At 39.7% G+C, this 12,931-nt stretch overlaps 1 protein-coding gene across 1 annotated transcript; it reads right to left on the bottom strand.

Moving 5' to 3' along the window:
- Window positions 1-1,523: 1,523 nt before the first annotated feature.
- On the bottom strand, window positions 1,524-12,133 carry TRMT10A (tRNA methyltransferase 10 homolog A (S. cerevisiae)). Its single transcript, XM_010003169.1, has 7 exons — window positions 11,754-12,133; window positions 10,559-10,721; window positions 8,598-8,669; window positions 8,046-8,120; window positions 6,934-7,083; window positions 5,671-5,776; window positions 1,524-1,853 (listed from the first exon to the last, which is right to left on the bottom strand). The coding sequence occupies exons 1-7, from the start codon at window positions 11,972-11,974 to the stop codon at window positions 1,621-1,623; spliced, it is 1,020 nt and encodes a 339-aa protein (XP_010001471.1). The 5' UTR covers window positions 11,975-12,133; the 3' UTR covers window positions 1,524-1,620.
- Between the last annotated feature and the right edge of the window lie 798 nt (window positions 12,134-12,931).

The raw sequence follows: 12,931 nt of genomic DNA, 5'->3' as shown, positions 1-12,931 counted from the left end.
ATTCCCTAAGATTACGGAATTCTCCCAGTTCCCCAACTTGTCTATGCAATCTGTTCTTGCACTCTCAAGCCTGAGTAAATGAGGCTTATGAAAGCCTCAGAGAGACTGAAGTCTTAGATCAGATTTAATAGGTACCATGTACATGAACATGCAGAACCTCAGCTGTAAAGATGTAACTCTTGTAACTTCACTGCTTTACACACTTACATCAAAGAAACAGTGTCATACATGGTGGATAGACTTATGCTGTACTTTTTGTTACAGAAATAAAAAACCCAATCCTTTTATGAAAAAGCTGATCTAGTTTCTGGAACAAAAGCAATCACATTTTTGTAAAGCATAACAAAAAAACCCCTGCATTACTTGAGCAACAAAACACAATCCACACTTTTAACAGGAGACACTTTTCTATGGTTATCTAAAAGTATAGAGAGAAGAGCCCTGAGTACATTAAGTTGGTTGCCAAACCTTTAGAGGCCACAGGGACCTGTAGGGATTCCAATTCTAGTTTCCATTTGAAAGTAGTAACAACAGAGGGAGGAAAAAAAAAGGAAAAAAAAAGCCAAGTCACACTTGGATCAGGCCTCTGATTCCAGAGCAGCAGAGATGAACAGTTACTATGCTGCATTCTTACGCTCTTCAGCCAACCTGTGTGAAAGCTGCACTTGTTCAGAAGATGCAGCTCCCTGGCTAGTCCCTAGAAAGGGATGGGGCAGGCTGACAGGGGAGAACTGAAGTTACACTTCCAAGGTATTAATTTCAGTACTTTGCAAAAGCACTTAAGTCAGTTAAAAGTAAGTTGAATCAGAACATCCAGCCAAAACTGAGACTATGTCTTTTTTTTTTTTAAAGGAAAAATATTTGACAGACAATACAATACAGGTATACTGAAACTGAGTGACTTGTAAGAAAGGGTTCCTGTCTCCAGGTATTGTTCTGAGACTGTACAATAAATTTTGCTATGAGGTTCAAGAATTCATCAGAAGTGCTTGTGTCACCTCAAATCCACGTACACCACCTACCTACCATGGCACACAATTTGTACTTGCACAGACATCCACACCACTCAAGCTCAAGTATAAAGCACTGGCTTAATCCAACACTCATATCTCATCAACTGATCCGAGCTAATTAAACACAGTATATAAACCAGTGTGGCTCAGCTGACAAAGGCAGTTCCATTGTTTGTGACTGTCTGTTAAGGACTCAGGAAAATCAGAACTTTTGTATGTTTGCTTTGGGTGTTCATGCATACTTTGCAACAGGCACTAGTGGTACAGGTTTTGAGGTCACAGGAATGCTTGTCATTCACTACTTTTACAAAAACTTAAGAGCAGAAATGGAGAAGAATGTATATATTAAAATAGTAGCTCTTGGGAAATACACCTAATTTGGTGTGTATAAAAAACAATATTAAATAATAAAATTAAATAGCTTCCTTGGGAAACAAAATAAAGTCTGCATTTGGCATTAATTTATTTCTTTAGAAAAAACTACTAATATGTAAGTTTCAGGGACCCCTTATGTCCAGAAATAGCTCTGGGCCAACTATGGAACTATTGTGCATTGAGACAATTCAGTATCACAAGGGCAGCAAATGGTCTTTGAAGTATAACTACTTCATGTCGCAGTTTCATCCCACGAACTGCACGTCTCCTTCCCTGTCATCTCATTCTGAAGGCTAGTTTCTGTCCGAGTCAAGTCATTGTCTTCGTCCTCTTTTCCAGATGGAGCATGTTTGGACAAATCATTAGCTTCTCCCAAAGGAACAGCCCCTTTCCGCTGTGGCAAGACACTGAAAAAGGCCTCCTTCCAGTCTCTCTTCTCCAGGTATGCAAGGATGATCTCAAACACTGCAACGTCAAGAAAGATCATCAGCTCTTTTACAGGGAGATAAGTGAACTGCTGACAAGAGCACACCCCCAAAGTCATCTGTAAAGAGGTTTACATACATGTGGTTGTGGCATATCCAGAGTAAAGCTGATGTGGTACACGCAGAAGCAAACAAGACTGTTTTGCTACTGCTGCAGTCTAAATCCAAGCACACTTTGAGTCTCCAGTTTTAAGTCAGTTACTACAGCAATGCTTTTCTGCGGCATCTCCAGTTTGAATTAATTTCTCTCAGGGACAGAGAAACGTCTTCTCAGTAGTTCAGTTCTCACCTGTGCTTTCTCATGTTTGACAGAAATACTGCTGCAGATGTACTTTAACAATTCTTTCCCCCCTTCCTAACATATGGGCAGCGCAAAGTCTTTCTAAAAGCTCCTGTAGTTAGCTTTCTCTTTCATTTCCATCTGAGCTTATGGAAAAAACCTATTGGTCTTCAATTCTGTGATCCTTTCTTGCTGTTTCTCATAAGCTAACCATAGCTCCAAATTGCATTATATGCAAAATTAATCAGCAAATTCTTATCTTGAGAAATCCCAGGCTATCCAAAAAATGTCTCAACACAGCCTGTGGCTGGGCAGCAGCAGGGAAGGCAGGAAGAGGTGCATGGCTGGTAAGTAAGCCAGACTTGGATGACAGATCTGGGCCAGAAGGCTGGCTCCTCAAGCCTGGGGCTACAGGAATAGTGCTAACACTGCCGGAGAATGCCGACTTCAAAGAATGCACCCAGCACAAGCGTTCTCAATGCCAAGTGACAGCATATGAGAAAGGATCAAAGGAGCAGTGGAAGGAAAAAACCTTAGAGAGAGTTAGGCAGGCGTTCAGAAAGGGAGGAGCAGTATAGATCTCATACTCTCTGAGAGTCAAGTTACAGAAAAGTGTCACATTTACTAGAGGCTTCCTGTATACAGATTTACTGGCCAGCCAGCTGCTCTCTGTGACACTGATATTGAAGATCTGGCCATTTTACTAAGCAGGTAATTCACCTGAAACGTACTGTGAAGGTATGAGCTCTCAAAGGACTATATTAATATCACTGTAAGTTACTGCAGAAAGCATCTGTGGCAAAAAATGCTGGCTTGAGGCAAGAAGAGAGTAAGGAGCACATTTATTCTCCTTTGTTTTGGAATTTCCTTTATTTGCATAGTAAAAAAAAACTGATGGAAAAAGAGTGGCTTCCACAGGAGAACAGAGGCTTCCATGATACACTGTAATAGCAACATAAGTATTATGCAAGGACAGAAAAAGGGAGTGGGAACAGTTCGTATACATTATTGCAGACTGTAATGGTGAAATAAGGTCCCTGTAATATATATCAGGATACAAACCTGAATAGAGGGAAACAATTTCTGTCAGCTACACTTTTGCAATACAGTGGTACACTTTTGGTGATTCAACCACCTCCCTGGGCAGCCTATTCCAGTGTTTGATAACCCCTTCACTGAAGAAGTTTCTTCTAATATCCAACTTAAACCTCCTCTGGTGCAACTTTAGTCCATTTCCTCAGGTCCCATCACTTGTTACCTGGGAGAAGAGACTGACCCCCACCTTGCCACAACCTCCTTTCAGGTAGTTGTAGAGAGCAATAAAGTCTTCCCTCAGCCTCCTTTTCTCCAGTCTAAACAACTCCAGTTTCCTCAGTCACTTGTTCTCCAGACCCTCCAGCTTAACCTTCACAGAGGGTGGAAACCCAGAGGCCAGAATAAACAAATCAAAACAGAAAGGGTGAGCAATTACATAGTTACATAAAGCAGTGAGGTGGATGTAGTCATAACAAAGTACAAAAAAGTCAGTGAAAATACACTTCTCATCTACACAGAATTTATAATACAGATTTGAGAGGCAGCTTGAGTCTGTCCACCTTACTTGTGCCAAGAAGCATCTCCTGTGAAGGCTGTCTTTTTAGATCTAAGTTGTAAGCTATTAGGATTAGAATATACACCAGAAGCTTAATTACAATTGTTTAAGGTACCTCTACTTTTGATGGTAGTGGAGTTGTGCTTATTTTCTGCCCAAAAAAATTAAGCAGCATACTGCTATAGTATAATCTTTAGTATAAAAAGCATCTGTGCACTAAAAGCCTTTCAGATGCAATTTGAAAATGTTTTAGAAGAGCAAGGAAGGTCAAGCTCATACAAAATAAAATCTCAGCAACTAAATTGCAGTGGAATCAGTGCCTAGAACTCTGGCACAAGAAATATGCACAAGACCATAGAACAGATAAATGAAAACCACAGTAAGTCGGCCAATTTATACCCAGCACTCCAACATGTAGAGTACTGTTCAAACAACAGAATATTGTTGAGTAGTGCATGATATTTTGGGCACCACAACATAAAGAAGACATCAAGCTATTAGAGAGCATTCAAAGCAGAGCCATGAGGATGGTGAAGGGTCCGGAAGGGATGATGTATGAGGAGCTGCTGAGTCAACTTGGATTATTCAGCTTGGAGAAGAGGGGGCTGAGGGGTGACCTCATTGCAGCCTATGGCTTCCTCACAAGGGGAAGAGATGGGGCAGATACTGATCTCTTCACTCCTGTGACCAGTAATAGGACTCAGGAAATGTTTTTTCACCCAGAGGGTGGTTGAGCACTAGAACAAGCTCCCCAGGGAAGTGGTCACAGCACCAAGACTGCCTGAGTTCAAGAAGCATTTGGATGATGCTCTCAGGCACATGGTGTGATTCTTGGGGTGCCCTACACAGGGCCAGGAATTGGACTCGATGATCCTAATGAGTGCCTTCCAGCTCAGCATATTCTGTGATTCTGTAAAACAGCGTCCAGAAATGCTGACGCTAGAGGTCAGTATAAGATTATTGCAGAAAAACTTCAGTAGAAAGCTACAGCTCTATCTTTTGAAGAATAAAACAAAGTCCTACTCTTGTCTATATACAGCAACATTTAAATATTGAGATTTAAAAATCTTGATCTTACAAATATATGTGGCTTGATAATTTTTAATTCCACTGATATACTATGTCCTCCTCCACGTTTAAATAATCTTTACTATCACACAAACACACATGTTGTCAATCAATGGCATTTTAAGAAAATAGTGTCATCATCAAGCAATGTGTAACATAATAAAATAAACCTGAAATAAAGCAAGGTAAGATAAAAGAACCTGAAGTGGGGCAAAATAAAGACTTGGACAGCATATAAAAATTTCCAAGAAGGTCCATTTTGCATGTATATTTGCTTGATGACACCATAAGATAATCTAATAATAAAACTTAAAGTTTAGAAGAAATGGGATTCAAGACTCAGTTAATCAATTGCACACTTCAATCAGAACCAGGAAACCAGGTAAAAATATAGTTGTGAAAGCTCAGCAGATGGAGTGTGGCTCATACCAAATGAGTTGAGTCTACAGGTAGCTAAGCAGTTACTGCTGAACAAAGCTGTTCAACAGGGTGAAAACATCACATACGTTTACCCTCCTCTGGGATAAAAGACATGAGATAATTTCCAGCATTCTACTTACTTACATAATAAGCTTGGAAACAAGACCAGGATAGCAAGAATGCCAAAATCACTCATGGGACAAACCAAAAGAATAGGAAGCACACTTCTAAGAGGCTACGTCACCATTCTTCAGATTTAACCGTATCTAAAATATTTAAAGGCCAAGGCAATGACTGTATTCCGAAGACAACTAGATTGAAGAAATATCAACATAATAAAATAAGATTTAGGTATCTGCACTACAGTACGCATGTTGAGGGTTCATATTCTGAATTATATTCTACAATGATGTTATTATTTTGAGATTTAAAACTTACCATGATTGACAGCTAACACTTTCCGACTGTTCATCTTGACAAAGTTTCCAAGTGGGAGCTGTGCATGACCAATTCCCTGCTCCACAGCTTTTTTGTAAGTAATTCCCTATGGGAAAGATACCAAAACAACTGGACTGAGAATCACCATTTCAGATCAGCCCATACAGATTACTAAAAGTACCATATTCTGGCAATAGTTTTGCCAGTGCTGCCATGATTTTGCTTTAGAAGATGTTTACAAAAATAAAACTCATCCCAGTTAGCCAATATCTGCTTCAAGGACTAACTTTGGAAAACCTTCTACTTTGAGTATCTATCACACTATGATGTATGGCCAAAGGGATTGCAAAAAAACCTTGTTCGTGCAGCTGCAACTCCAGAACATGTCAGCCATAGCTTGTTTTAAAGGCAAGCTTATGCTTAAGTACAAAGTTACTCAGCCTGCAGTAACTGTATTTTTTTAAAGGAAGAGTAAAGGATAAATATATTTTGTTTGCTTTTTTAAATCTGGCAATTCTTGTGCCCAAGATGGGCAAAAAAAAAACCCTTTAAAATTGTGTGAATACTTTCTACTGTAATTACTCTATAAAAGATCTGCTTTAGCACCTTCCTAGCCTTTAACTATCAGCTAATTGCTGAAGTACCATTTGGTAAGGCTTAAGATCCATCCCTTTTTTTAGCATCACCCTGAAATATTCAATATGTCACCAGACACAGAGTGTCTCTGAAGAAAAGCAATAACAGTGTTTTAATTTCCCAGCTGCATTCCCTATGACATTCTAGTTCTATACAGCACGATCCCACGTACAGGTATGGAATCAGATCCCTGAGGCATGTATGTTACTTAGCCAAGCTCTCCTGACAAGTAAACTTAGTAAAAAAAGGACATCCAAGATTCAAGCGTTGTTATTCATCTATATTTGGTCACGTGCACACACAGGCGTGCGCATGCACACTCACACATGCATGAACAGAAACCAAACCCTTCTGTCTGAAAATATGGCCCTAAGTAAGTTGAGCAGTGTTATTCATTCCATTCCTATATTTAAAATTAACAGATAATATAATAAAAAGCTCAGCATGTCTGCACTCTGAAACACAAACAACTGCTACCACCACAATTTTTTTTCCCCATTTCTTCAAAATGTTTTTGAAGTCTTTTTTGAAGAAGTTTTCTTGTTATTTACTTTTGTTAGTTTACACATGAACAGCATTAATGTCAAATAAGATGCCAAATTGTAAAGAAATTAATCCACAGTTTACCTTGTGGTGATTGTGATCCACCAGTCCTCCAATCACATAGGCCTTCTTCTCATCAAGCTCACTAAGAACATCTGGGGAATCTGAGGTAAGATATACTAGGTCTTCTTTCTTTATGAGCTCACTATAGTGCTCTGTTCTGATTTGGATATCCTCAAAAAAAGGTAGTTAAAAGAAGTTACATTCAAACTGATAAATTTCTGGGCAAGCTTTACAGACCCAAGATGCAACCAGCAAAAGTAAATCCAGTGTGCAGCCATTCCACATCCCCCATTCATGTTTAAGTATGTAGCACAGTCCAGATTGACTTCTGCATAAATAATCCAGTCCCTACAGCACTGACTTCTAAAAACAATCAGGACATTTTGTGAAACCACAAAAGAATTTTACAAATCCTTAAGCTCTAGTGATTCCCTTCAAATGTTACCATATTTCTCCCAGGGATCCAAATAAATTTCAAGTCCACCTTTCTAAAATCAGATGTAAATGCTTATTTAACATTACTTGCTTGATAACAGAGGTTTATGCTGTGCTTTTGCAAGCAGCTATCACACAAGACATGCTGAAAGTGGAACTGTTTTTATTTACACAAAGTGTTCTTCATTTAAAGTTGCTGGAATACTGGTTTAATAGAGGGTCACAAGGAAAACCAACATGAGCTTGACAAGCTACTTCTCTAAAGACCACTTCTGTGTCGACAGGAGACATAATAGAAATGAAGGTGCACACAAGACAATCACAACATGATTTCTAAGTCTTATTTTTTGCTAAGAAAAAAAGACCACTGTCAAGACAGACAACTACCAGAACTGCCCAAATCAAGCAGTCATCTTAGTGTATCAGAGAATGGAATCTACTCAACAAAAATGGGTGAAAATCAGTACGTGTGGAGTTTCAAGGAAAAATCAAATCTAGATTCAAGACAAGCAGTCTTTGGCTTGTGTAAGTTACATTAATTAAAAGTACAGAGACTCATTATTTCTAACATGCTGCTGCTCTAATGTCTTAGAAAAATCTGTGCGGAAAATCCACAGGTCCTTCACAACTAACAACCTAGTTAGCAACTATAACCAGGACTTCTTTCTGTCTTTTTACAGAAACAGTAGATTATTCACCTTCCAGTTCACCCATCCTTTGTCATTTTCATTCATGTTGCTCTTCAACTGTCCCCCATGGCTGGTCAAGTAAAACTTTGAAAAAAACACACAATAGGCACAAAATAGTGAGATGTTAACACACCTATCTGTTTCCTCTCTGTACGAGACTTTTTCACCTGTAACTATTAGCTAAAACTCTTTGCTATTTTTTAGCTGAACTGGTACTAAGACCATATTCATATAGTTAATGACATGTTTAAAAGACAAATACATAGAGTCACTTTTTTTTTTTTCTTGAATCTATCACAGATAAAACTGTCAACAGTATTTCAGTGGCATGCCAGTATCTGGCAGTCTTCATCTGCATGTACATACTTTTTCATATATACAGGGACTTTTATAACATGCGGGTTGAAAACTAATCTATTGCAATATAAACAATTTTCTTATTAAAAAAAGGCAGCTTAAATATTTTTTTCTGCTACAGTTCTCACCACTTAGGCAACAGTTGCCTTTCTCATATGCTTTGTACACAGCAATACAGCCAGTGCTCAGTTTGTTTAAACCTACCTGCACAGGATGAAATGCTTTCCGGTTTTCTGCGTAACACCTCTGGATTTGCTTGTGAAGCTTCTTAACATCCTGTATACAACACAATTTGTTTTTACATAGTCCTTCAGACAGACCACCACAAAATGCTTTACCGTGAGCCAGTCAGAAGCTAAAGAGAGAAAAAGGAAGCTTTTAACTGGCAAAAGTGATGACTGACAAGAGTGCGTGTCAGACCCTGTGAGAGAAAACACCCACTGTGAAGGGATTATGCTGACAAGGAAACACACACATCTTCCACTGAAGTGTACTTACACACCTTTACCTGTGTGCTTGATCTGCATTATTCTAGGAAACAAACGATACATTATTATATGTAACAACATGCTCAAAATTAATCAGGCAGATTTATCACCATGGCAATACTCAGTCTTTCACCCATGCGAAAAACCCTGAGAATATACAGTTTCTATTTAAGAAAATTAAATATGCATAATTAAACTGAGGAACCCCAGAACAATGCAAATAATTTATTGAGCTGACGATTTGGACAAAAGGTAACTACTACTACAACAGGTAACTAGTACTACTTAAAATGCAGCAGGCTTCATTTTTAGCCAATTATGGTTTTTTGTACATTTCATAGCTTTACTCTCTCAGTGCCCCAAAAGCAATGTCCTGTAAATATAACTGATGCCCATTTTAAAATGCAGCATCATTATATTGCTTTTGTTCATGTAGTGCTTTGAGAATGTTCTGGTATCTCCAAAGGATTTCAAGTAAACTAGACTTTATCAGACCGATATTGATTGCAAGTTTTTACAAACACTAAAAAATACACCTAATTAACCCCATTGCTAAAGGCCACAACTATCTTCACTTACAAAGCTTCATCCTTCTGCCTTCCTGGCAGAAGTGCCAGTTTAGCATCAGGCCTAACAGGGTTTCTGCCTGACCAAGGAAGGAAACCTGTTTTATGAAGGACAAGGCTCAGCAAGAATGCTGACGCCCAGTCAGCATCTCCAGAACTGTTAAACGAGTCCTCTAGTCTCTTATGGGGCACTGTCAAAGGGCTCCTCAGAGAACCAAGTTCCAAAACACCAACTGGAGCTGCCCCAACATTCTGTGGTGAGTGGCATTAGGTGCCATTAGTGCTATATGCACTTTGTGTTACATTCAGTGTGCAGCCAGACAGGCTTTGCAAAAGCTTGAGCTGAAGCATTCTTGCAGCCTAGTCCCTCCCAGAAGCAGAAGGGCTCAGGGCAGCAGGGAGGGGAGAGATCCAACTCAGAAACTAAATGCTACACTCTTACCAGAGACTGCAAATTAGCACACTTCCCTGGAAGAGTTAAAGCTGTTTTGGTCTCTCAACACCACACCAAGGATTTTGCCCAGTGGTTTGGGTATCATGCTGATCTTTCTCCTATTTACCTATCCTGCAACCATCTCAGCCTTCTTTCATCCATTCTAATATTTTAGAGATGGACAGGGAACAGTGTCTTCCTGTGCAAACTGTCTCTTGTGTGACTAAGAGAAAAAGCTCAGTAGCCCCATAGAGCTCAAAACTCTCATTTCCACAGATAGTTACTACAGCAGTTGGGAGTCTCAGGTCCACATGGAAAGAGAAAGCAACTGGATGTGGTATTTGCAGCCCCTCTAGCAAAACCATTTTGAGGCAGAACTGCATCTAACTTTCTGGTGAATATGTGCCACAAACTGTTTCTATTTTCCTAGTATTGGAATCAAACCAACTTACCACATTTCCACGAAGGCAAATAGAAGCTCTGATAAGTTTATGTAAGGGTAAATTCCAAATCCTAAAAAAATCAGTAACTGATAGAAGTTGGTCTGGGAGACATCACAGTCTGCAACATGCTAACTGTCCTCTGCAAGCTGCTCTCCAGTTCCTGTGCTCTGATGCTGCATCAACACTCACCAGAGAACCTTTCAACATTTGCATGTGATGGGTAAGTTTCTTTTACCTTTAGCACCATCAGGTCATCAAAGCTGCAGTCCACAATGAGGCGAAGTGTGCTAGGAACAACTTCCCTTCGCAGGCGCTTCCTGTCGCTCTCTTCGCTATTGGAGTCCAATTTTGACTGACGTTCTAGTTTTCTCTTCTGGCGTTTTTCTTTTCGTTTCTGCCTAGAGAGACACACAAACAAACAGACCTTCAAAAAGCACTGCCAAATCTGGTGAGGTACGTGTGATGCACATAAATGCACACTTCTATGATCAAGGTTATTGTCCCATGACTATGGTAGTTTAAAATATGCTGTTCCTTACATTTGTGCTAGGCTGACACCAGCTTGATACATATACCCCAACTTTGTGAAGTTCCATATTTACCTACAAAGACTGGCATCTGACAAAAATTCAATTAAGTCAATGGTGGGAGTCTTGTGGATCTAAGGGTGCTCCAAGGCAGGTCTCATAACACAACCAACGAACCAGACTGCCAAAATCACAGTGTCAGAATCAGACAGTAGAACACAATTTACCCCATTTCACTGAACAGGTTTTCAAAAGGCTTCTGAGGCAATTGTTTCTTCTGCCTCTTCCCCCAGTGGCAGGAGGCAGTTGGGAGATCAAATTTTGGAGACAACAACTTTAACTCCCACTGTCTCTGGAAGGAACACTTCACACTGAGCAGGACAAAGGTAAACCACTATCATCCCATTTGGAGATATGCAATCTCTCAACAAAAGAACAAAACAGAAGCTCATCATCTTCCAAAACCTTTTAGCAGATTGTAAGTCAACATAACTTATAGCACAGCATTTCATGTGCCAAAAGAAATTGTTTTTTCATTCTCTTTGTAACACTGACCAACACTGACAGCATGTGGGAAAGAAGGTGCAGCCCATTCAGAAAGGATCAAGGCCACATTATTTCTCCCTGCTGACAAAACAAAAAACATGCAAGTTTGAATCCCTCCTCATGTCCTTTTCAAATTGAGGAAGACTTCTAGTATGAAGAGAGGATGCTTACCTTTAGAGATTCTTCATATGCAGATGGAGTAGCCTGTGACTACTGCTTTAAACCTGGCATGGGAGAAAACTGGTTCAACTGCCTTGTTTTGCTAAAGCAACCTACATGCAAGTTCTGCTGGCACATCTTTATTAGTAGCACTAAATACTACACATGATCCTAGGAGAGCTACTTTGCAAACCATACCTCCGTAGATCTTTCTGTTCTTCCCACTGCTTCTGCTTCTGTAGCTTCTTCCATTGCCTCTTGGACATAGGCTCAAGGCGTTCTTCTTTGTCTGATCCTGCCTCCTGTCTCTCTACTGGACTGTCACTTGACTTCACCTTTCTTTCCACATTCGCAGCTTCAGGGGACATGGTATTTTCTGTTGGCACCTCTGGGCTTTCTGTTAGCGTTTCTGATGACATCAGCTTTTGGCCAGGTTTATTGACTTGTTTCTCAACACGTGATAAATATTTATTTAAAAGCAATTTTTTCCCCTCATCAATTCTGTAAAAAACAAAACATTAGCACGAATGTTATTAACAAGAAGCTCAATCAGAAAAAATATCACTCTACACTTACCATAAACCTGAATAGAGGAAAAATAATGAGATTTGGGCTTTTTGCTGTTGTTGTTTAAAGCTCAATTAGTGCCTGTGCAAACCGTACAATATAAAATACTAGTGAGAACGTGACCTGTATTCAGATCATGTTGAAAGCTCTGCCTGCTGCACCTGCAGACATTCAAGAGTTTCCAATTAAAAACTCTGTCGTAACACCACTGCCCGAGAGTAGGGAATCACACTGGAAAAAACATAAAAGAAAAAACTTTACCAGTACTATTACAGGTACACAAAATATTCTCAAATATTCACAAACAGAAAAAAAACTAAGGAGGTATCTTGCGATATATATATAGAGAGAGGTAAATATAACAAGATTAAAGCTATTTGGGGGTGGACTGTGAACAAGCTGTACTTCTTAAAAATGAATTCTAATTCTTCTGAGAACCAAAGACACTGGGCAAAGCACTGACACAGACTGTCAGTGGACAGAACACAGTAAGGGCATTAAGAGACTAAACTGTTACTCAGCAAGATGTTCTGCGTATAAACAAATTACAATTATGCCCTGTCCTTTTCGACATCAAGTGGTGTTTTTTTGTATAAGAAGCTCCCCTGTGCTCAAAAGCCACACGGTTTTCTAAAGATAACCACTTCACCAGAGAACACCGCATAGCAGACCCAACACGCAGAAAAACAACCCCCCGGCTCCTTGAGGAACAGAAGAGCAGGAAAACACACACAACACCAGAAAATCCGGAGTGTTTCAGCTATCGCGCCCGGGTTTCCCTGTCTGGGGGTGTTAAGCCAGCGGGGGGG

Source organism: Chaetura pelagica, unplaced genomic scaffold (assembly GCF_000747805.2).
Source record: "Chaetura pelagica isolate M959 unplaced genomic scaffold, ChaPel_1.0 scaffold188, whole genome shotgun sequence".
In the NCBI taxonomy this organism is placed as follows: Eukaryota; Metazoa; Chordata; class Aves; order Apodiformes; family Apodidae; genus Chaetura; species Chaetura pelagica.
Note: the sequence above shows the minus strand (reverse complement) of the source record. Positions and strands in the feature narration are given on the sequence as shown.